At 42.6% G+C, this 26,286-nt stretch overlaps 1 protein-coding gene across 3 annotated transcripts in view; it reads right to left on the reverse strand.

The window, feature by feature from the left end:
* Positions 1-2,000: 2,000 nt before the first annotated feature.
* Positions 2,001-26,286, reverse strand: part of LOC110494926 (heterochromatin-stabilizing protein CFDP1) — a 52,015-nt gene continuing 27,729 nt past the window's right edge. The window contains exons 6-7 of one of the 3 annotated variants that reach the window (XM_021570267.3): positions 24,378-24,536; positions 2,001-3,114 (exon numbers count right to left, since the gene is read on the reverse strand). In XM_021570267.3, the coding sequence (XP_021425942.3) occupies positions 3,021-3,114; positions 24,378-24,536 (253 nt within the window). In that variant the 3' untranslated portion in view covers positions 2,001-3,020. Of the gene's footprint in view, positions 3,115-13,724; positions 15,638-24,377; positions 24,537-26,286 lie in introns of those variants that run through there. The other 2 variants (XM_090206232.1, XM_036954576.2) reach the window with 2 other exon arrangements.

A 26,286-nucleotide genomic window follows, 5' to 3' on the forward strand; every position in this document is an offset into this window, starting at 1 on the left:
AACAATAACCTAAAACAAGGCCAAATCTACACTTACTAAGAAGACAGTGAATATTCCTGAGTTTCCGATTTGCAGTTTTGACTTAAATCTACTTCAAAATCTGTGGCGAGACCTGAAAATAGTTCAACAACCAATTTGACAGAGCTTGAATACATTTAGAGACTTACCCAGAAAGACTCACAGCTGTAATGGCTGCCAAAGGTGCTTCTACAAAGTATTGACTCAGGGGTGTGAATACTTATGTAAATAGAATATTTCTGTATTTAATTTTCAATACATTTCCAAAAATGTCTAAAAACATGTTTTCACTTTGTCATTATGGGGTATGGTGTGTAGATGGGTGAGAAGAAAAAAATATATATTTTGCATTCAGGCTGTAACAACAAAATGTGGAATAAGTCAAGTGGTATATATACTTTCTGAAGGCACTGTACATGCAACTTAAAAGTTTCCTATCACAAATTTAGATTTTAAATATTTTGGACATCAGAGCAAATCTTGAGGGAAACCTATTTGAGTCAGAAAAGGATATTCATATGATAGGTAAGAACCAATACTTTAAAAAATAATTGTTATTGGCACAAGATGGAAGGAATGTTGAAACATACCTAACAAAATTACAGGTAACGAAAATGTACGCTTAAACCAATGTATAGTTTTTTACAAATTAAATACAATTTAAAAAATTCTACAGCACAACAAGAGTCATGTAAAACTAACAATGACACAATAACCCATTCCTTCTGGGAGTGCCATGAAGTCCAAAAGTTATCAGAAGTATTACAAATGTAATTTTACTTCAAATCCATCTGTCGGCATCTTTCAAGACATGTCATATGAGGGGGCAGTGAGTTAGTTACCTGATGGACTGGAGGATACTCTTCTCGTCAATTGTCTTGAGAAAAACGTATACTTAAACTGGAAATCAACCAATCACCCATAGTTAAGACCATTAAAAAAATCATATGCTTCATTATCTGAATATTGAAAGAGCGTAGGCAATGGAGAGGAACAAAATGGTGCAATTTTAGGACACATGGGGGAGAGTAGTGCAGGCACTGGAGATAGGGGTGAGAGCAGCTGGGTCTGGGCAGGAGTGAGATTGTTGATGTTTGTGTATGTCTGTATGTTTCATTTTGTATGTTTCATTTCGTACTGTTAGCTAAAAAGTAAATAATAATAATCTCCATCCAATACGCAACTGTTTGTGTGAGCTTGTTTATGAATAATATGCATGTCTCAAATCAAATATTATTTGTCATATGCGTCGAAAACTACAGCTGTATACTAACAGTGAAATGCTTACCTTTCCCAACAATGCAGAGTTAAAGTTAAGGATGATTATTTTTGAAATAGTCTCTGCAGTCTTTCCATGTGTGAGAGTATCCCTGCTGAAGAGAGAGTACAGTACACGGGATCTCTATCTAAATCTGCTTATATATAACATAGAGTAAGTTTCATCTGGTAACATGAAGCACAATTAGAAGAAACAAACAAATGTAGAGTTTGCACCCATGGGGATGGAGGGTGGATCCCTATGTAACGTAAACAAGTCAATTACCCTCTATGAAGGATGCACAGGCGTCTCCTCCTTTCCCTTCCAAACACTCAGGCAGGAAACACAGAAGCAGTGGAGGGGGCCTGGATACAGAGGAAATGAGGTTGAAAGATACTGTGTGACTGGAGTCTTCTGACCTTATTTAGGACAGAGCAGAGTGGGTAAGATGGCAGGCACCCGTCCAAGGCCTGTGAGGGATAGGAGGGAGGTGGGTTGGGGGTGTAGGACCTGGGGGGTGAGGGAGATAGAAACAGTTGCATTTGGGGAAGAGGGGGGCAGGGAAGGACTGGCAAGGTTATGATGAAATGGTAGTGTGTCTGTAGACAGTTGTCTGGAGAGATTGGAAGAGCCTTGGTAGCGGGAAGAGGAAGGGTGGAATATAAGGCCTTAGGGAGGTGAGGGGTACAAACGAGCAAAACAAGACCATCAGTACTAAAACTACTTCAAACCAAATGACAAGCTTTATTCCATGTTACAAAGTACAACAACAGGATGACAACACAAAACAAGTCCAAATTCACCTGTGATTATTCAGACACACTTGAATTCAGACACATTCATTTAACAACCAGTAACTAAAACTAAAGTCCCTGAATTCACCTGTCCGTCTGTGTGTGAGAGTGAGTGCCTACTACTGAACAGCCATACAATTACCTTGTAATAGGAGCTGTGTCATTACGTTGAGAAAACAGTTGAGGAACGTTTAGCAATCCTCTCCCCTCTTAGCTCAGGTTTAACAAGCAGCTAAGGTGACCTGTTGATAAATCTTTTATCATGTCAGAATCTCTGATTGTTGTTGGTATAAATAAGGTACATAATAGTGAGACCATTTTTTATCTTCAGATTAGTTGGAACAACTCCAGAGAATCACAGTGTGCACAACAAGGAGGTGAAATGCAATCAACTTGAACTCTTCCAATGAACAGCGCACCAAACTGAATCACTGCAGGAGGTGGAGAGGGATGGCACAAATATCGGAGCTGTGTGGATTCTTCCTCTCTTTCAAGTCAATGTCATAAAGTCTGATTCAGAGTTCAGGGTGTGCTACTCATTCTCCTCTTTTCCCTTTTTTTTTTTATTATGGCAAATGTACAGAAACGCCCGGCCACACAGCCATGTGCTGAGGCAAGCAAGTTAGCAGTGCAGCCACACCTCTAAATCGGGAAGAGGCAGGAAGCCACTGAGGCAGACAGTCAGGGGTCTGAGTCCAGGTGACTCAGGTCACACACAGGTCCAGGAACAGATGGCGGTTTAATGAGAGTGCTGAGTGTAAACTGGGTATGTGAGGTCTGATAGGTCAAGGAGCAGCCGGCAGCAGGAACAGTCAGTAGGCCATCCAGAGACATGGACAGTCCAGTGGCAAAGTATTGGGCTGAGAAACCTTGGGAGGAACTGGGCAGGCATGTACAGTTTGTGTGTGTCACAAATGTAAGTGTGAGTGTATCTGTAACATTATTCCTTGTCATCGTTTCATGATGTTGCCGAGACGCACTTTCTTTTCCTGCTCAAACTGCCGGTGGTCAACTCTCTCCAGAAAATTCTTTCTTTCCACATACCTAAAAACAAACACAGAAAAAATAATTACTAAATCAAACAAACATCTAGCAGGAGATATTAAGAAGCACCCCTGTGTGCGCGGACAGAGACACACACACACTCACTGGACTTTATGCAAACTGGAAACAATATATCCTGAGGCTGCATTTATTGTACCTGGGGATTTTAACAAAGCAAATTTGAGAACATGGCTACCTAAACCCTATCAGCATATTGATTGTAGTACTCGCGCTGGCAAAACTCTGGATCACTGCTACTCTAATTTGCGCGATGCATGCATCCCGCCCTCCCTTCGGCAAACCTGACCACGACTCCATTTTGCACCTCCCTTCATTTAGGCAGAAATTCAAACAGGACGTAATCGTGACAAGGACTATTCAACGCTGGTCTGACCAATCGGCATCCACTCTTCAAGATTGTTTTGATCACGCGGAATGGGACATGTTCCGGGTAACCTCAGAATAATATTGATTGATACGCTGATTCGGTGAGCGAGTTAATAAGTGAACCACCACATTTAACCATGGAAATTTGACTGGGAGTATGGCCGAATACAAACAGTGTAGTTACTCTCGCCGCAAAGCATTCAAACAAGCAAAATGTCAGTATAGAAACAAAGTGGAGTCGCAATTCAATGTCTCAATCACGAGACGTATGTGGCAGGGTCTACAGACAATCACAGACTACAAAAAGAAAACCAGTCACGTCATGGACACTGACGTCTTGCTTCCAGACCAACTAAACACCTGCTTTACCCGCTTTGAGTATAATACAGTGCCACCGACATGGCCCGCTACCAAGGACTGTGGGCTCTCCTTCTCCGTGGCCGATGTGAGTAAGACATTTAAACGTGTTAACCCTTGCAAGGCTGCCGGCCTTGACGGCATCCCTAGCCGCATCCTCAGAGCATGCGCAGACCAGCTGGCTGGAGTGTTTACGGACATATTCAATCTCTCCCTATCCCAGTCTGCTGTCCCCACATGCTTCAAGATGGCCACCATTGTTCCTGTACCCAAGAAGGCACTCCTGTCCCATTCACATCAACGGGACAGGAGTGGAGAAGGTGGAAAGTTTTAGGTTCCTTGGCGTAAGATCCTCCGAAATGGTCCACCCACACAGACAGAGTGGTGAAGTGCTATGATGAAACTGTCTCTCATGAGGACCGCCACAGGGATGGAAGACCCAGAGTTACCTCTGGTGCAGAGGAAAAGTTCATTAGAGTTACCAGCCTCAGAAATTGCAGTCCAAATAAATGCTTCACAGAGTTCAAGTAACAGACACATCAACATCACCTGTTCGGAGGAAACTGTGTGGATAAGGCCTTCATGGTTGAATTGCTGCAAAGAAACCACTACTAAAGGACACCAATAAGAAGAAGAGACTTGCTTGGACCAAAGAAACACAAGCAATGGACATTAAACCGGTGGAAATATGTCCTTTGGTCTGGAGTCCAAATTGGAGATGTTTGGTTCCAACCGTCATGTCTTTGTGAGACACGGAGTGGGTGAACGGATGATCTCCACATGTGTATTTCCCTGCATAAAGCATGAAGGAGGTGTTATGGTGTGGAGGCGCTTTGCTGGTGACACTGTGTGTGATTTATTTAGTATTCAAGGCACACTTAGTCAGCATGGCTACCACAGCATTCTGAAGCAATACCCATACCACCTGGTTTGGGCTTAGTGGGACTATCATTTGTTTTTCAACAGGACAATGACCCAACACACCTCCAGGCTGTGTAAGGGCTAGTTTACCAAGAAGGAGAGTGATGGAGTGCTGCATCAGATGACCTGGCCTCCACAATCACCCGACCTCAACGCAATTGAGATGTTTTGGGATGAGTCGGACCGCAGAGTGAAGAAAAAGCAGCCAACGAGTGCTCAGCATATGTGGGAACTCCTTCAAGACTGTTGGAAAACCATTCCTCATGAAGCTGGTTGAGAAAATGCCAAGAGTGTGTAAAGCTGTCATCAAGGCAAAGGGTGGCTACTTTGAAGAATCTAAAAACTAAAATATTTTGATTTGTTCAACACTTTTTTGGTTACTACATGATTCCATGTTACAAGACTTGTGGAGGTCTACAATTTTTTTTCTGAGATCTTGGCTGATTTCTTTAGATTTTTCGATGATGTCAAGCAGAGGCACTGAGTTTGAAGGTAGGCCTTAAAATACATCCAGAGGTACACCTCCAATTGACTCAAATGATGTCAATTGGCCTAACAGAAGCTTCTAAAGTTATGACATCATTTTCTGGAATTTTCCGAGCTGTTTAAAGGCACAGCTCGGCAAACGTCTGACCCACTGGAACTGTGATACAGTGAATTATAAGTGAAATAATCTGTCTGTAAATAATTGTTGGAAAAATGACTTGTGTCATTGCACAACCGACTATAGTCCTAACCGACTATAGTTTGTTAACAAGAAATTTGTGGAGTGGTTGAAAATCTAGTTTTATTTTGTTTTGTTTTTTTGTTGTTGAATTTTACCCCTTTTTCTCCCCAATTTCGTGGTATCCAATTGTTAGTAGCTACTATCTTGTCTCATCGCTACAACTTCCGCTCGGGAGAGACGAAGGTTGAAAGTCATGCGTCCTCCGATACACAACCCAACCAAGCCGCACTGCTTCTTAACACAGCGCGCATCCAACCCGGAAGCCAGCCGCACCAATGTGTCGGAGGAAACACCGTGCACCTGGCAACCTTGGTTAGCGTGCACTGCGCCTGGCCCGCCACAGGAGTCGCTGGTGCTCGATGAGACAAGGATATCCCTACCGGCCAACCCCTCCCTAACCCGGACGACGCTAGGCCAATTGTGCGTCGCCCCACGGACCTCCCGGTCGCGGCCTGTTACGACAGAGCCTGGGCGCGAACCCAGAGTCTCTGGTGGCACAGCTGGCGATGCAGTACAGCGCCCTTAACCACTGCGCCACCCGGGAGGCCGAAAATCTAGTTTTAATGACTCCAACCTAAGTGTATGTAAACTTATGACTTCAACCGTATATACTATATTCTATTTTACTGTATTTTAGTCAATTCCACGGCGACATTGCTCCTCAATCTAACATTTATATATTCCATTATTTTAGAATTGTGTTTTGTTAGATATTACTGCACTGTTGGAGCTAGGAACACAAGCATTTCGCTACATCCGCAACAACATCTGCTAAATATGTGTATGTGACCAATAAAATGTTATTTGATTTCCATCTCCTATTCCTTCTCCTAGCATGGCCTATCATGGCCTATGCACACCACATAGAGCTAGAAAGATACCACTGTACCCAAAGTTCCTCCCCAAAGCCATTACCAGCTGCCTCACGGCTCACGCCCACCACTGGTTGTTGTCTGGCCCTGGATCAGAGGGAGGGAGGCCTCCTCACTGGCCCCCCAGCCTGTGTGTGACCCCCCGTGGGAGAGCAGTCCCAGGGCATACCCCTACCATGGGGCTGTCTGGAGCTCCAAGAACAGCTATGTGGTCTCCCAGTGTGGCCTAGTGGACCGCCCTCAGCCCACTGCTACCTCTCTCTCAGGACCCTGGCCTCGGCAACCACATCCCTCCCAAAGAGACAACACAAGAAAACACTGAGAAAAGGGAGGAACTGGGAGAAAGCAGCCATTTAGCGTGTCGGATAGGCTGTATTTCTGAACTCTCCAACTACAGTCTTTAATTTAATGTATATTTACTTCATCTCACCACAATCTAGATTGGCTGAACATACAGTAAGACTCTTCTCTCTCATCTCCTATACTGAAGCACAGACAGACATAGCCAAAACCAGGGTAAGTGGTGGTAGTGTGACATCTCTGCCTGCATGGTTGAAAGGCTCTTCTACTCTCAACAGGCAGTGACAGAGTTAATCATCGCAATGTCTCCAAGGCTGCTCCAATGATGTCATGCTAGATTAGCATCCCCCCTGGTGGAGACCAAATCATCCCAAAGCAGTGGGACTGGAGAAATGAGAGAGCTAGCTCACACAGAGGAGTGCTGGGGTGCTGGGTAGCCATGGAGACAGGTGCAGGCTGGGTTATGATGATTACGGGAAGAGATAATACAGAGACCTCAACCAGTGGCAGCAGGTATGTCATCCCCAGCCCCAGAGCAGGCTGGGTAATCACAGGTGAGCAGATGTCTGACTCCTTTTATTGGGTTCAAGAGACAAATGAACCCTTAAAAGGCCCAGTGCAGTCAAAATTATGTTTTTTTTAATGTTTTGTATCATATTGTACAACATCTAATGAAACAATATCAAAAATGTTATTTCCTGATAGTTGCTGGTTGAAAATAAAATGTACACAGGACATTCTAAATCAGCAGGTTTTGCATGAGTGGAGTTTTTGCTTGCCTGGTGATATCAGAAGGCAGTATAAGTTAATAGACCAATAACAGAGATTTCCAAACCTCTCTGCCAATAACATCTAGTTTTCAGGTTACATATCCCTCTATGTCCCTCACTAAAACCACTCCCAGACAGTCCTAGAATTTTTTTTATTGCTAAAAGGCTATTTTTGTTTATTTTTTTTACCATTTTAATAGAAAAGTATTACAGTAAGGTATTTTATTGTCACCAAGACATTTTTTCATTGAGATAAAAACAGCTACATTGGGCCTTTAAATCAGAGGACTAGAAAAAGGTACCTGTGGAAAGCAACCCACCTTACAGAACTTGGCTATATCACCTGACACCTGACTTTCAGTGTCACCCAGGGATGAGCAAAAATGACAAAATACAATGACAAAAAAAGAGAGATCAATGTATCAAAATAAACGACAAAATAATTGTATTTTATAATGAATTTAATTCAAATACATGTATTTTGTATTTTAAAATACAGAAATACATTTGCAAGTAGCCGGGCCGAACTGCAATAAACATTCTCAGTAACAGTTACAGAACATTTTACTTGCTATGACTGTGATTGGTTATTGTTTCTAGTTGAATGCACTGACTGTAAGTCACACTGGATTTGTAAAATGTACATATGAAAATGAACATACAAAAAAACAAAACAATGTGGGGTCATGTCTAGATGGGATACAGTTTAACCTAATTCTACTAATCTGCAGTGTAAATTCTCCGAAACCTGCCTAGAAAAGTCCATTTTGACAAAACCTTGTTTCAGGGCAGAGCTCATTAGAATAATACTCAGCATTCTTTGCAATTGTAATTTTTTTCATACACATTTATATTTAGTTAATTTAGCAGATGGTCTTATCACACCATAGTACCATCAGACTTCTGATACCAATGCAAGGTGAAAGGGGGCCATGAAAAATGGCGAACCTCTATAAAATATGGTATAGAAAAGTATTTTGAAAATAAACTACAGCTCTCGAAAGTATCTTGTAACAAAATTTGAGTGTAGTTCAGCCCAGTGTAAAAAATCCGTAATTAAAATGCATATTTCAAATACACGTAACAGAAATACTGCCCATCTCTGTTGTCACCACTCAGTTGATAGAGATCCTCGGCCCTCCTGACAAAATTGGGTCATCTGCACACATTTTTCACCCAATCCACATCACTGTGTTATTTTGACATCATTAATTTCTCTGTCATTTCATAATGTGCCCCACAAAGCAGGTCACCTCCCTGTGAGTGAACACTTGAACTAGACTAAGTGATAAGCATCGAGGTGACAGCCTTTTAGTGGTTGAGGAGATAGGAATATAGCGTGCTAGGTAGTTTGTTGTCTACACAGATTACTTTTATCCCTTAGCTCTCACTGTGAGCTACACACACCATAAGACTGGCCTACATCTCTTCAACATTCATTATTCATGATCAAAAGCAAAGAGATGTTCAGAAGAAAGTTGGTTACATAGTTAATTTAGACCAGGGGATGCGCAACTTTAATGTGGGTGGGAGCCACACTAAAAAAATCGGAACTGATGAGGGGCCGCAGTGGCTCGCAGGTCTGCGTACACACATCCATACCCACATGCAGTCAGAGTCAACCCTTGCCTTTTGGGGGCCCTAAGCAACATTTTGTTGCGAGCAAAAAAATATAGCGGCTCTTAACAGTGAAGAGAAACAATTGAAGTTTTAGATTTAATTTCCTACAATTCCACACATTTTGCCATAGGGTTGAGACAAATGTTTGCAGTTTTCAATATGATATCTGATGATCAATGGGGCCCCACCCGGTCAGTAATTCGACCTTGCTTACTACAAGTTTAAATAGCTGGCCACTAAACTAACTTACCAATCTAACAATGTTTAGCTGACATGGGCTTATTGAGTGACTGTCAGTAACTGACATAATAGAACACATCCTGATGCACAAGCACATTTTGAAATTGCACCCTGTGAATTCTATTATTCTAACTTTTAATAGTAAGTTGAGACCAGGAAATTAATCCGCAGGCCTACAAAAAGGAGGTGGCCCGTGGGCCGCCATTTGCCGATTTAGAGTGAACTCTCACTCTCATTTCACGGCCTGACTATCTCCTATGTGGTTTGTGTGTGTGACAGAAATAGGCATATGTATGATGCACACATATCTATTAATATCCACAGAACATAGGGGGAGGGGGAAGTGGGCAGTGTATATGCACCACTTTAGTGTAGGTGTCTTTTCACACTCCTGTGGTTGGCTGCTCTGAAACACTCACTGCATACAACAGGCACATAGGACAAGTGCTTTGTGTATTTGTGGGGTTTCAAAAATGTACTCAGAAAAGAGCAGGTTAAAAATGCATATGAATACACACGCGATCTCACTTAACCACACACCTATACACTGCAGCAAAGGGCAAGCTATAGTAGTGCATTCATCAGCATCAAGGAGTGAAAGGCCTTATCTGCAGAGCTCCTGGGTAAATGGATGTGGACTGCTATTGCTATGTATAGAGCAGGTGCTGCTCTGCACCCGACTCCCTGCCCCCCTCTAACCTCATATATAACCTGTTCTCGACTGTGTTTTCTTAGCTCTGCTCCGTACATTTCCTTTTCTGTGACGCAGGAACAGCGACCAGCAGCCAGGCTGCATAGCTCATCAGTCAGAGACACAGAGGAGGATGGAGAAGAGGAGAGAAAGTTGGTGGGGGGTGGGGGGGGGCTGTTCAATTATTCATCTGTTCAACAGTAACCTTTAGGAAAGAATAATGCCACTGCAGGGCCTCTCTGACAGCAGAGAGAAAATCCTGTTCTGGGAGAGGAGGCAGGCAGGAAGGGAGATGAGCGCCACTGAAAGCCCTGGATGTCAGATGATGCTGGTATTCTGAGAAGGCATGCAGATGGACAGATGCTCCACAGCTACAGGTCAAGCAGGGGGATTATAGGCATTGATTGAAACTCAGTGTTAAATTCAAATCGTCCATCCATCATATCTAAACCAATATCCCAACAATTTCAATGAAAATAATAAAATCAACTCGGTTGGTGGTACACAACACACTCCCCGCCTCTCGCCATGAGCCATCCACCCGTTGCCGAGAACCACATACCGGATTTCTTAATTAACAGGGTTGTTAAAATTGATTTTTAAGAGTATTACTTGCGCCTACCTAGCTCAAATTCTAGATGTCGTATTAAAACTACACTATAGCATCCATTTTTATTTATTTCACCTTTATTTAACCAGGTAGGCTAGTTGAGAACAAGTTCTCATTTGCAACTGCGACCTGGCCAAGATAAAGCATAGCAGTATGAGCAGACAACACAAGAGTTACACATGGAGTAAACAATTAACAAGTCAATAACACAGTAGAAAACAAAGGGGGAGTCTATATACAATGTGTGCAAAAGGCATGAGGAGGTAGGCGAATAATTACAATTTTGCAGATTAACACTGGAGTGATAAATGATCAGATGGTCATGTACAGGTAGAGATATTGGTGTGCTAAAGAGCAGAAAAGTAAATAAATAAAAACAGTATGGGGATGAGGTAGGTGAAAATGGGTGGGCTATTTACCAATAGACTATGTACAGCTGCAGCGATCGGTTAGCTGCTCAGATAGCTGATGTTTGAAGTTGGTGAGGGAGATAAAAGTCTCCAACTTCAGCGATTTTTGCAATTCGTTCCAGTCAGGCAGCAGAGTACTGGAACGAAAGGCGGCCAAATGAGGTGTTGGCTTTAGGGATGATCAGTGAGATACACCTGCTGGAGCGCGTGCTACGGATGGGTGTTGCCATCGTGACCAGTGAGCTGAGATAAGGCGGAGCTTTACCTAGCATGGACTTGTAGATGACCTGGAGCCAGTGGGTCTGGCGACGAATATGTAGCGAGGGCCAGCCGACTAGAGCATACAAGTCGCAGTGGTGGGTGGTATAAGGTGCTTTAGTGACAAAACGGATGGCACTGTGATAGACTGCATCCAGTTTGCTGAGTAGAGTGTTGGAAGCCATTTTGTAGATGACATCGCCGAAGTCGAGGATCGGTAGGATAGTCAGTTTTACTAGGGTAAGCTTGGCGGCGTGAGTGAAGGAGGCTTTGTTGCGGAATAGAAAGCCGACTCTTGATTTGATTTTCGATTGGAGATGTTTGATATGAGTCTGGAAGGAGAGTTTGCAGTCTAGCCAGACACCTAGGTACTTATAGATGTCCACATATTCTAGGTCGGAACCATCCAGGGTGGTGATGCTAGGCGGGCATGCGGGTGCAGGCAGCGATCGGTTGAAAAGCATGCATTTGGTTTTACTAGCGTTTAAGAGCAGTCGGAGGCCACGGAAGGAGTGTTGTATGGCATTGAAGCTTGTTTGGAGGTTAGATAGCACAGTGTCCAATGACGGGCCGAAAGTATATAGAATGGTGTCGTCTGCGTAGAGGTGGATCAGGGAATCGCCCGCAGCAAGAGCAACATCATTGATGTATACAGAGAAAAGAGTCGGCCCGAGAATTGAACCCTGTGGCACCCCCATAGAGACTGCCAGAGGACCGGACAGCATGCCCTCCGATTTGACACACTGAACTCTGTCTGCAAAGTAATTGGTGAACCAGGCAAGGCAGTCATCCGAAAAACCGAGGCTACTGAGTCTGCCGATAAGAATATGGTGATTGACAGAGTCGAAAGCCTTGGCAAGGTCGATGAAGACGACAGCACAGTACTGTCTTTTATCGATGGCGGTTATGATATCGTTTAGTACCTTGAGTGTGGCTGAGGTGCACCCGTGACCGGCTCGGAAACCAGATTGCACAGCGGAGAAGGTACAGTGGGATTCGAGATGGTCAGTGACCTGTTTGTTGACTTGGCTTTCGAAGACCTTAGATAGGCAGGGCAGGATGGATATAGGTCTGTAACAGTTTGGGTCCAGGGTGTCTCCCCCTTTGAAGAGGGGGATGACTGCGGCAGCTTTCCAATCCTTGGGGATCTCAGACGATATGAAAGAGAGGTTGAACAGGCTGGTAATAGGGGTTGCGACAATGGTGGCGGATAGTTTTAGAAATAGAGGGTCCAGATTGTCAAGCCCAGCTGATTTGTACGGGTCCAGGTTTTGCAGCTCTTTCAGAACATCTGCTATCTGGATTTGGGTAAAGGAGAACCTGGAGAGGCTTGGGCGAGGAGCAGCGGGGGGGGGGGGGCGGGGCTGTTGGCCGAGGTTGAAGTAGCCAGGCGGAAGGCATGGCCAGCCGTTGAGAAATGCTTATTGAAGTTTTCGATAATCATGGATTTATCGGTGGTGACCGTGTTACCTAGCCTCAGTGCAGTGGGCAGCTGGGAGGAGGTGCTCTTGTTCTCCATTGACTTCACAGTGTCCCAGAACTTTTTGGAGTTGGAGCTACAGGATGCAAACTTCTGCCTGAAGAAGCTGGCCTTAGCTTTCCTGACTGACTGCGTGTATTGGTTCCGGACTTCCCTGAACAGTTGCATATCACGGGGACTATTCGATGCTATTGCAGTCCACCACAGGATGTTTTTGTGCTGGTCGAGGGCAGTCAGGTCTGGGGTGAACCAAGGGCTGTATCTGTTCTTAGTTCTGCATTTTTTGAACGGAGCATGCTTATCTAAAATGGTGAGGAAGTTACTTTTAAAGAATGACCAGGCATCCTCAACTGACGGGATGAGGTCAATGTCCTTCCAGGATACCCGGGCCAGGTCGATTAGAAAGGCCTGCTCACAGAAGTGTTTTAGGGAGCGTTTGACAGTGATGAGGGGTGGTCGTTTGACTGCGGCTCCATAGCGGATACAGGCAATGAGGCAGTGATCGCTGAGATCCTGGTTGAAGACAGCGGAGGTGTATTTGGAGGGCCAGTTGGTCAGGATGACGTCTATGAGGGTGCCCTTGTTTACAGAGTTAGTGTTGTACCTGGTGGGTTCCTTGATGATTTGTGTGAGATTGAGGGCATCTAGCTTAGATTGTAGGACTGCCGGGGTGTTAAGCATATCCCAGTTTAGGTCACCTAACAGAACAAACTCTGAAGCTAGATGGGGGGCGATCAATTCACAAATGGTGTCCAGGGCACAGCTGGGAGCTGAGGGAGGTCGGTAGCAGGCGGCAACAGTGAGAGACTTATTTCTGGAGAGAGTAATTTTCAAAATTAGTAGTTCGAACTGTTTGGGTATGGACCTGGAAAGTATGACATTACTTTGCAGGCTATCTCTGCAGTAGACTGCAACTCTGCATCCATAAAGTGAGCACTGGACATAAAAACATGCTGGAATGACAAAATTTGTAGGTGCAACAGTTTTTATTAAATGTATAACTTATCACTCTCCCGTGCACATTTCTTATTAAGAAACAACGACGTGCTACCTTCTTGTAGCATCTCTGACAATATGCTACCATCTCTTATTGGCCGAATCTCAGAGTTCTAACACCAGGTTGGTTGCTCGGCAACAACGCAGCTGCCAATCAGGAAGTGTATGCGAACAAACCTAGGTTACTGTATGTAGCTAGCTGGTATATTCAAGCTGAAGTTAATCAATACATGCAAACAGATATTTAGATTAGCTAGGTAGCTAAAGTTACATAGCTAATGTTAGCTTGCGTGTACAAAGTTCAGCAGCTAGCCTCTGTAGCTAGCTAACACCAGTCAGCTGAAAGCTGGCTAGCTAACGAACAGCCAAATAAAAGGTAGCTAGCAAATTAATGTGGTTTTGTTTTGATGAGCTAGGTATCTAAATAACGTAACGTTATACCAGTCAGATGAGAGTTACCGTTGGCTAGGTAGCTAGCAAGCGAGGGAAGCTAGCTAACTATATTTACCCAAATAAGGTTTTTCACATAAGGCTGAAGTCATCATGTGTAAACTGCTGATCTCGTGTAATCGGAGCACAAACAAATATGCACAAATAAACTTGCGAACATCCTTGGCTGCTATGATAGCAACCTTAGCTAGCATTACAATCTTACGTTGACTAACGTGTATGGCCAGTTCATGCACCGAAATAGAGCATACTTTCTTACACAAGACATAACTAGTTAGTTACGTTAACTTTAAAATCACAGACCTTTGGGAAACAGCCATCCTACTTCACATTAATTTGCATTGCACAGACCAAGTTGTGGTAAGATGAAGTATCACAAAGAGACAGAAACAGAAACCGTTTACCTCATCATAAGTAGACATAAGTGCATGTGATTAAATACTTCCAATAGAAGAAAAAAATGTAGTTACGAATTGAACTTCAATTAAATGAGTTGACTCTTCACATGGGATGATTTCACTGAACAACAAAGGGAATATTGAATGATTTCCTCTGCTTGGAGCAACAGGATTGGGGGGGGGGGCAGTACGGATTTATTTTCTTACATCTGCAAGCAGAGCCTGAACATCAGACAGGATGGCATTGTCTCCCTCAATCTGTGCAATGGCTACTGCTATTGGTTTCAAGAGTTTCAGGATGCTTACCACTCTCTCCCAAAATACATAATCCAGAAGGATCCTCTTGATGGGGCTGTCCATATCGGCAGACTGTGATATGGCCATTTCCTGGAGAGACTCCTTCCCCTCCAGGAGACTGTCAAACATGATGACAACACCACTCTGCTCTTATTCTTCTCACTTTGCTTGGTGAGGTAGATTGCTGCTATAACTTGATGACCCTGCCTAACCATTTCCTTGGCTCTCTTGTAGAGTGTATCCATTTTCTTTCAGTGCAATGACATCCTTGAGGAGGAGATTCTGCATCCAGCAAATGAGTAGATAAAGCATGTCTGGTTGGAGGGGTGTATGCTGGGCGAAGAACATTCAGAAATCTTTTCCAATACACATTGCCTGTGAGCATCAGAGGTGAACCAGTTGCATTCACAGCTCGAGCAAGACATTCATCAGCATTTCTCTGACTACGTTCCTCCATTGAGTCAAAAAAACTTTGATTCCAGGAGGACCATGAGCTGTTGCTATCGATAAGGTGTCCGATTCATCATTTTCACCTCGAATAGAAGTATAGGGACTTTTGTCAGAGGTTGCTTGTTGTGAGCGCTGAGGGAACTTTATGCACTTGGCCAGATGATTCGGCATCTTTGTTGCATTGTTCACATATGATTTGGCACAGTATTTGCAAATGTACACAGCTTTTCCTTCTACATTAGCTGCAGTGAAATGTCTCCACATATCAGATAGCGCCGGTGGCATTTTCCTGTAAAGATTAGAAAAAAATGACAAAAAAAAAATCAAATTCCAGATAAATAGTTAAGCAGTTAGATTAAACAACTCCTTTGTAAGATAAATGTTTTAAAATTATATGTATGGAAACAGGTGTATTAACACTCCTCAGTTAGCAGGCTCAAGCAAGCTAAAATCCACATGGTAGCAAAAACTAACTACAAAAATTGTTAACAAGTTAGAAATGATTTAAACACACTTTTCTGTAGGCTACAATTTACTAGTTAAGAAAAATATAATCTACATCATATAAAATATATTCACCCCACCCAGTATTGTAATCAAAACTTGTAGTCCTTGGCTCAGAGTGTAGTAGTGTGGGCTCAATAGCATCTCATAGTGTGCAATATCTTGAGAAACAGCTGTACATGTGATGGAAGAGTGCACTGCACATGTGATGGAAGAATGCACTGAGGGTTGCAATTCCATTGAATTGTGGATAGTTTAACCAAAATATGCCACAAGACCTAGAATTGCCTTATGATTTTAAGCAAAATTCCCCAAATTCCAGGGCTTAACTTCCTATGGAAAATTTCTGGAAATTTCCTGGAATATTTCCGACCCTTTGCAACCCTACTCAGACTCACTGCTTGCCGAACATTCTGTGTGCCATCCTGGTCTCATGCAAAGCCGGGACACTGAAATTAGTATGATATGTTACGTTTGGTATGGTTACATAAGATAGTAGGTTACTTAAAACCTCTTAAGGATCCGCCCCTTTTCCCCCCAATTTTCACCTAAAAAGACATACCCAAATCTCAGGACCTGAAACAAGGATATGCATATTCCTAATACCATTTGAAAGGAAACACTTTGAAGTTTGTGGAAATGTGAAATTAATGTAGGAGAATATAACACATTAGATATGGAAAAAGATATTACAAAGAAATGCAAGAGTAAGGCCATAATGTATTATTCCAATCCAGGCACCATTTAGATTTTGGCCACTAGATGGCTGCAGTGTATGTGCAAAGTTTTAGACTGATCCAATGAACCATATGTTCAAAATATTGCACCAAGACTGTCCAAATGTGCCTAATGGGTTTATTAATACATTTTCAAGTTCATAATTGTGCACTCTCCTCAAACAATAGCATGGTATTATTTCACTGTAATAGCTACTGTAAATTGGACAGGGCAGTTAGATTAACAAGAATTGAAGCTTTATGCCCATATCAGACATGTCTATGTCATGGGAAATTTGCATGTTACTTACAACCTCAAGCTAATCACATTTGGTTAACCATCCCGTGGGGGACACACCAATCCTGTAGAGGTTTTAGACCACTTCACTGCAGCCAAATGACCAAATCACCCACTAGTGGCCTCATGAGGTGAAATGAAATTCATATTTTTCAAAATTAAAAAACATTATTTCAAAACACTTGCCGAAAATCTGGTGTTTGTATGTCAAACGGTTTTGTTATATTTCAGTCTCCTGTAATGTATACTGTGCATTCGGAAAGTATTCAGACCCCTTCCCTCATTCCACATTTTGTTACGTTACAGCCTTATCTAAAATGGATTAAATCCACATTTTTTCCTCATTAATTTACACACAATACCCCATAATGACAAAACTAAAATAGGTTAGTAGACATTTTGGCTAATTTATTTAAAAATATATATATATATATATTATTTACATAAGCATTCAGACCCATTGCTATGAGACGAAAATCAGCTCAGGTGCATCCTGTTTCCATTGATCGTCCTTGAGATGTTTCTACAAATTGATTGGAGTCCACCTGCGGTCAATTCAATTGATTGGACATGATTTAGAAAGGCACACACCTGTCTATATAAGGTCCCAGAGTTGACAGTACCAAAACATTTCTGCAGCATTGAAGGTACCCAAAGAACACAGTGTCCTCCAACATTCTTAAATGGAAGAAGTTTGGAACCACCAAGACTCTTCTAGAGCTGGCCACCCAGCCAAACTGAGCAATCGGGGGAGAAGGGCCTTGGTCAGGGAGGTGACCAAGAACCCGATGGTCACTCTGAAAGAGATCCAGAGATCCTCTGTGGAGATGGGAGAACCTTCCAGAGAGACAACCATCTCTGCAGCACTCCACCAATCAGGCCTTTATAGTAGAGTGGCCAGACGGAAGCCACTCCTCAGTAAAAGGCAAATGACAGCCCGCTTAGAGTTTGCCAAAAGGCACCTGAAGGATTTCTAAATCATGAGAAACAAGATTCTCTGGTCTGATGAAACCAAGCTTGAGCTTGACCTTTTTGCCCTGAAACCTGACACCATCCCTACGGTGAAGCATGGTGGTGGCAGCATCATGCTGTGGAGTTGTTTTTCAGCGGCAGGGACTGGGAGACTAGTCACGATTATGGGAAAGATGAACAGAGCAAAGTACAGAGAGATCTTTGATGAAAACTTTCTCCAGAGCGGTCAGGATCTCAGACTGGGGCAAAGGTTCACCTTCCAACTAGACAACGACCCCTAAGCACACAGCCAAGACAACGCAGGAGTGGCTTCGGGACAAGTCTCTGAATGTCCTTGAGTGGCCCAGCCAGAACCCGGAATTGAATCCGACATAACATCTCTGCAGAGACCTGAAAATAGCTGTGCAGACACACCCCCCATCCAACCTGACAGAGCTTGAGAGGATCTGCAGAGAAGAATGGGAGAAACTTCCCAAATACAGGTGTGCCAAGCTTGTAGCGTCATACCCAAGAAGACTCAAGTCTGTAATCGTTGCCAAAGATGCTTCAACAAAGTACTGCATAAAGGGTCTGATATTTCAGTTTTTTTATTTTATACATTTGCGTGTAGATTGATGAGGGGGAAGAAAACTACGTCAAAAAAGTGAAGGAGTCGAAATACTTTACGAATGCACTGTATAAGGTGTCATATTGGGATGCAAACTCAAAATTGAATACTATATCTGACATGGTACATGTCTTATCTTTTTTTGAAGCACATAATCATGTGTGTGAGGTGTACACGTTTGTTTCAAAGTAGATTTGTTTAAGAGAAACTCTGTGTGACCCTGATTTAGCCCACTGCAGTAAAAGGTTTTACGACAAAAATGAGGGTGGTTGGTCGGAGTGGAAGGATGGGCGTATAACGCGAATGTCTAGCAACCCAAAGGTTCAGTGTTCCAATCTCATCCCAGTCAACTTTAGCATTTTAGCTAATTCCCAACTTTGCAACTACTTACTACTGTTTAGCTACTTATAAACTACTTAGCATGTTAGCTAACCATTCCCATAACCTAACCCTTTAACATAACTCCTAACCATAACCTTAACCCCTAGCCTAGGTAAATCTAGCCACCTAGCTAACATTAACGTTAGCCTCCTAGCTTACCTTAGTGACAACAAATTGGAATTCGTAATATATCATACGTAATGGAAATTCATAACGTATCGTACGAATTGAAATTCGTAACATATACAAATTCCAATTCGTAACATATAATGTGAAATGGATGATGGCCATCCACAAATTAATACACACCATACGAAACATAACATATACTATACTGAAGGACAACATAAACGCAACATGTAAAGTGTTGGTCCCATGTGTCTCAAGTTGAGGGAGCCTGCAAATGGCACGCTGACTGCAGGAATGTCCACCAGAGCTGCTGCCAGAAAACTGAATGTTAATTTCTCTGGCTTCCCGAGTGGCGCAGCGGTTTAAGGCACTGCATCGCATCACTACAGGCCTGGGTTCGACCTCAGGCTGTTTCACAACCGGCCTTGACCGGGAATCCCATAGGGCGGCGCACAATTGGCCCAGCGTCGTCCAGGTTAGGCGGGGGGGGGGTCTTTACTTGGCTCATCACGCTCTAGCGACTCCTTGTGGCGGGCTGGGTGACTTCGGTTGTCAGTTGAACAGGGTGTGGCTGGCTTCCGGGTTAAGCATGCAGGTGTTAACTTGTTATGGCTGCAATCCCGATATCGGGACAAGTGTCATCAACAACCGCTGAATAGCATAGCGCTACATTCAATAAATATTACTACAAATATTTATATTAATGAAATCACAAGTGCAATATAGGAAAACACAGCTTAGTCTTTTGTTAATCCACCTGTCGTGTCAGATTTTGAAATTGTGCTTTTCAGCGAAAGCAATCCAAGCGTTTGTGTAAGTTTATCGATCGCACGACAAAACATTAAGTACACTTAGCATCAGGAAGCTTGGTCACGAAAATCAGAAAAGCAATCAAATTAATTGTTTACCTTTGATGATCTTCGGATGTTTTCACTCACGAGACTCCCAGTTACACAACAAATGTTCCGTTTGTTCCATAAAGATTATTTTTATATCCAAAATACCTCCATTTGTTTGTCGCGTTATGTTCAGAAATCCACAGGAAAGAGCGGTCACGACAACGCAGACGAAAATTCCAAATAGTTTCCATAATGTCCACAGAAACATGTTAAACGTTTTTTATAATCAATCCTCAGGTTGTTTTAAAAATATATAATCGATAATATATCAACCACAAATGTCTTTCACAGTAGGAGAGGGGAAAACAATGGCTGTCCAAACTCATGTGACCACTTGACGCGATGTTATCGTTCTGGCTCATTTTTCAAAATAAAAGCCTGAAACTATGTCTGAAGACTGTTGACACCTTGAGGAAGCGATAGGAAAAGGAATCTGGTTCATATCCCTTTAAATCCAGCAAAGGGAAGCTATGAAACATGGAGTTTTCAAAATAGAAGCCACTTCCTGTTTTGATTTTCCTCAGGGTTTCGCCTGCAATATCAGTTCTGTTATACTCACAGACAATATTTTGACAGTTTTGGAAACTTTAGTGTTTTCTATCCAATACTAACACTAATATGCATATGTTAGCGACTGAGGAGCTGGCCGTTTACAATGGGCACCCTTTCATCCAAGCTACTCAATACTGCCCCTGCAGCCATAAAAAGTTAACGAGCGCGGTTTGGCGGGTCATGTTTCAGAGGACACGACTCGACCTTCACCTCTCCCAAGCCTGTTGGGGAGTTGCAACGATGAGACAAGATCGAAATTGGGGAGAAAAGGAGGTAAAATACAAAAGTATATATAAAATTAAAACTGAGGTGTATTTCTGTCTGTAATAAAGCCCTTTTGTGGTGAAAAATGTATTCTGATTGGCTGGGCCAGGCTACCAAGTGGGTGGGCCCATGGCTGCACTCCTGCACAATCATGTGAAACATGTGAACAGCATAGATTAGGGCCTAATGAATTTATTTCAATTGACTTCTATGAACTGTAACTCAGTAAAATCTTTGAAATTGTTGCATGTTGTATTTATATTGTTGTTCAGTATAAATGGAATGTCACGGATTTACATACAGAATAATACGAAATGCTATACGATCAGGTCAACGTGAGGTCAAAAGAAAACCAAGTTAGCAAGCATTTTGTTAACTACTTGATTAATTTTAACCAAGCAAGATAAATAAATGTGGAATCACTACTGAGTGAATTAACAAAATAATTTTGGAATGAACGCTTCCAAAAAATTTGAATGGTCTGTCGAAGTCAAGGTGTTTAGTTCCTAGTGTAATGGTTAGAGTTCCCAGCTGTGGGTCATAACATTGCGGGTTCATCTCCTGGAGGAGATATTTTGACCATTCTTTTGTTAAACCTCTTAGATGTAAAGTCCCCTGTTTAGGGGACCTGCGTGGTTCTGGTACAGATTCCGAACGTCATTTTCGTTTATATCGATCTGTGGACACTGTAGATCAAAATGTCTTGAATTGAGCGATAGCCCTGGTTCCCACGGATACAGGGGCTGCACTAAACAGCCCTTGAATGACGTTTTACATTGTCATATCGGAGAGCCAATGTCCTTGGTTGAAATCTTGAAATTGAGCTCAAAAACAACCAACCTAAAGCTATGAATGTACCTAGCAAAATAATGTAGTTAGCTAGCACTTCTGTCAGTTAGCTAGCTAGCTAGCTAGCTACAGTTACCCATAGCTGGCTAACTAGTTTTATAGTTTGGTCATTTATTCCAATATGTTTATGAAGCTAGCTACATTTTATAGGGTCCTCACTACAAGACTAAGCCACTTTGCCAATGCTAAAATCAATGTCATCTATACATTTGTTTTAGTAAGCTAGCTTACAAAATTCATAATTTTGTCTGACATGCCGAAAATGCAGCCGTGTTGATTAAATTTGACACTTTCCGGCCACCGGAGTATGACACGTGACCACAGTTTGCATTGAATTGTGGGTCATATCAACCCCACAAGTTGATATGTGGACCTCCACTTAACTTCTTCGATATAGGGGGCGCTCTTTTAATTTATGGATGAAAAACGTTCCCGTTTTAAACCAGATATTTTGTCACAAAAAGATGCTCGACTATGCATATAATTGACAGCTTTGGAAAGAAAACACTGACGTTTCCAAAACTGCAAAGATATTGTCTGTGAGTGCCACAGAACTGATGCTACAGGCGAAACCAAGATGAAATTTCAAACAGGAAGTGCCCCAGATTTTGAAGGCGCTGTGTTCCGATGTCTCCTTATATGGCTGTGAATGGAACAGGAATGAGCTTACACTTTCTGTCGTTTCCCCAAGGTGTCTGCAGCATTGTGACGTATTTGTAGGCATATCATTGGGAGATTGACCATTTTACACTACATCTACCAGGTGCTCGCTTGGTGTCCTCCCGTCGCAATTATTGCGTAATCTCCAGCTGCGTGTATTTTTCCGTTTGCTTCCAAGGAGAAACCCAACTGCCACGAATTATTTATCATCGAATAGATATGTGAAAAACACCTTGAGGATTGATTCTAAACAAAGTTTGCCATGTTTCTGTCGATATTATGGAGTTAATTTGGAAAAAAGTTTGGCGTTGTAATGACTGAATTTTGGGGTTTTTTTCTTAGCCAAACGTGATGAACAAAACGGAGTGATTTCTCCTACACAAATAATCTTTTTGGAAAAAATGAACATTTGCTATCTAACTGAGAGTCTCCTCATTGAAAACATCCGAAGTTCTTCAAAGATAAATGATTTTATTTGAATGCTTTTCTTGTTTTTGTGAAAATGTTGCCTGCTGAATGCTAGGCTTAATGCTATGCTAGCAATCAATACTCTTACACAAATGCTTGTGTAGCTATGGTTGAAAAGCATATTTAGAAAATCTGAGATGACAGTGTTGTTAACAAAAGGCTAAGCTTGTGAGTGAATATATTTATTTCATTTCATTTGCGATTTTCATGAATAGTTAACGTTGCGTTATGGTAATGAGCTTGAGGCTATGATTACGCTCCCGGATAAGGGATTGCTCGACGCAAGAAGTTAAGACAAACTGCATCTAGTTTCGACAAGGATTCCCGCAAGGCAAAGAGGCTAGCGCGAGTGCGGAGGGCGTAAAAATAACGTTTTTGGACTGCAACCACATTATATTTTCTGAGCCTGTGTGATGTAGGATGTGAAATCTGAAACCACTTGAAGCTGGGATGTCCTTCCTACCATTTAATTCGCTCTTCCGACTGTCCATTAAATCTTGGCATCCCTGCAATTGTTACATCGTAGAGGAGCAGGAGAGTGATTTCAACAAGGTAGCAAATTCAGAGATTGATTTATAGACATTAATATAAAATAGTAGAACGTTTTTGATTAAAATCTATGTGTTTGTCATAGACAGACAATATTAATATGAGATTAAAGTAAATCACAGTATAATGGTTTAAAAGCAGGATTTTTATAATATTACCGTTAAACAACTTTATATCACTTAGGCACAGCAGGCATCAAGTTACTTGCTGATAAATTTGCATAAAAAAGGTCTATCAAATTTACCAAACACAATTAAATGCTTACAATTGCCAACTTATAGGCATGACTCATTTAGGCATCTTAATAAAGCTGGACTGCTGCAGAGCTCAGCAAGGTACAAGCTGTCGATCACAAAGCTCTTGTCTATAGGGGATTCTCTCCATGACTATCCACAGTCCAACCTGCTGATGACTACTGTAGATAGTGTGAGGATTTAGCCGGAAGAAGACGACGCGACAGCACCCTCCTCAGGGGATTGGTACTCAGTGTAAAGCCAATTAGTACATACCTGGGCCCACTGATTGGCTAGGTGTCTCCCTCTATATAGGTGTGCCAGGAGATGAGCTCGAGGTGGATTGGGAGCAGACACCGGGACCTGTGAGGACGTTGGACTTTCCTACCTCAGAGAAAGCTTCTTCATCTGATGCACCTCGGCTCTATGTTAAACAAGGCAGGCTATTGATAGAGGGAAGCGTTCGCCCTGTAAATATGATGTGTAGATGATAGTCTAAAGACAAGGGGAGCCGTTTGTTGTTTCGTGTTCCATTTTTGGCCATGGCCTTTTGGTCAACTGGTTAGTTTATGTGTATTATTTTTACGCTGTTGGACGCTACCTTGTACTGGAATTATTTTGTCTGGCGAAAAGAAAACCCGTTTAGTGACAATACAAAAGAAAAGGAACCACAACCACTGCCTCAGGTCTGTTCATTTCATGCCTGTGTTAGGGTGTTTCAGACTAGCTGATCCATCACAACAGATAAAGGCCACTGGTATCAGACACAGATGTGTTCTGTAGCTCAGGATTAGTATTGGACAGTAGATATTATATAGGACCAGTCCATCAGGATAAGGCTGGTGGGTAGAGGCAAAATACTTTTTAACTGATCTATCAGTTTACCAGCCTGTTGAACTGGTGGAATGGTGTTGCAGTACACTGAATGGCATCGCTGGTCTGACTCACCCCTCTTTGCCGCGGTTGTGGATGGCCAGCTCGTCCCCGATGCCTTCCTCGTCTTTGAAGGCGTTCCAGTCCATCTTAGACTTCTCTAACGTGCTCATCTTCTGTTTCTTCCCCCCGAGGCGGTTCAGGATGCTACCCATCCCTACAGGCCTCTTCACACTGAGGGGGACACATATAAACGTTACACAATAAAAGAGAACACAGAGGAGGGGAGGTGCTTGTGACACAGGGCTGATGAAGTTGGATATTTTTGCAAGCCTCATCTTCAGAAAACAGCAGAGCGAAATTATGAAATTTTCAAGGGAGAGCAATAAATGAAATTGGAGCCCGACTGTTATTGTCAGCCGATATTGGCCTTTTACCGCTATATTGGTATCTGCCTATAATTCCACTAATAAATAGGATGAAAAATGGGAATCTCATGCTTATCTGAACGCTTGATGTGATTCATTTCACAATGTAAAAAAAATCTAAATTTCAAACATATTTGTTGGACAATTGCTGTTTTGGATGGCAATTTATAAGAATTCAGTGTGGAATAATTACACTTGAATTTCCCCTGCGTAAAACAGTTTATCGGCAGATATATCGTAAAGTTTTGTCCCCCCAAAAATCTGAATCGGTATCGGGCTCTAAATGAAATAGTCACAAGCTCTAATGCTCACAATGAAGAAAATTGAATAATGGGGGAAGAGAGTGAATGAGGGAAGAGTGGAGAGAAAAGAGACAGGACAGAGGAAATATACAGATTTCAGATTATAAAACCAAACAAAACAGGCTTCCGAATTGAAATGATTCTTCTAGCAGTTTATTTCAGAGCATCACCTCGTTTCTTTGTGCAGCTGTGTGAACAAAGATGTCAGTCCATTTTGATACAGAAGAAAGTCATCCTGACACTGAGGTTTCTCTTGGCTGCAGCGATGAAATGCTAAACAATATGTGCTGAGAAATAGCTGAAGACATCACACTGGCACGCCTCCCAGAGTGCTGGCGGAGTGGTTGGGGCACCATCAGACCTTGGAGGTACTGGACGGTGTCAGGGTCCAAGGACGAGCACTTTCATGCTCAATTGAGTCATATTGCAGGTCCCTTCTAGAAGAACAGACTCAAAATGTGTTTACACTAATGCTTTCCTCTCTTTGTTTGCATCTGTGTGTGTCAGCAGACAGTAAAGACAGGGTGTGTTTAACAAGGGCGTCTCCTATATCAAGGTTTTTGTGGATAACCAGGAAATGGAAGTGACACTGAAACAGAGGTCAACAAAAGAAGACATGGCAGCATACACCCTTACACACGCGTGTGTTACCCGCACGTGCAAACCCAAACACACCCATGTATCCCACTCTAACCATGTTGATAACAAGCCTGTTTATAGAGTTCCAGCTCATTGGAAGTGTGTTACAACAAGCAGCTCATAATCTAAAATGGATGTAACAGGCTGGCTATAAAATGAAACGGCAAGGAGAGGACAAACACACACTGGCAAACATATACTAATCAATCCAGCTGGAGGTAGGGCCAACGACAAGCCTGAATCAGTAACACATTGTCAGTCATACAGTGCTACTACAGTATATTGCTACTAAAAGTACTGAAGTGAATTAACACAGAGAGAAAGAGAGGAATAGGAGAAAGACCCCTGGTCCACACAAGGCAGATATTGTTCTCATTCCACAGAGAGGATAAGGGTGCTTTGAAGAGAAACAAGGGTAAAGTCTGCCTGACAGAATGCATCTGCCATCTGTACCGGGGCTGTCTGCATCGCTCAGGAGAGAAGAGGATGGCGGGCAACAGAAATGCAAGGGGGAACCTTTCTTCTTTTCTTCTGCATTGTTTTGTTTGTGGGTCTTTCTGTGATGCACTTCAGGAACAGATCAATTTCCTGCAGAATGGCAGAATGCTCACACAC

The sequence above is a fragment of the Oncorhynchus mykiss genome, chromosome 2, assembly GCF_057628025.1.
Source record: "Oncorhynchus mykiss isolate SJ-2025 chromosome 2, ASM5762802v1, whole genome shotgun sequence".
Classification (NCBI taxonomy): Eukaryota; Metazoa; Chordata; class Actinopteri; order Salmoniformes; family Salmonidae; genus Oncorhynchus; species Oncorhynchus mykiss.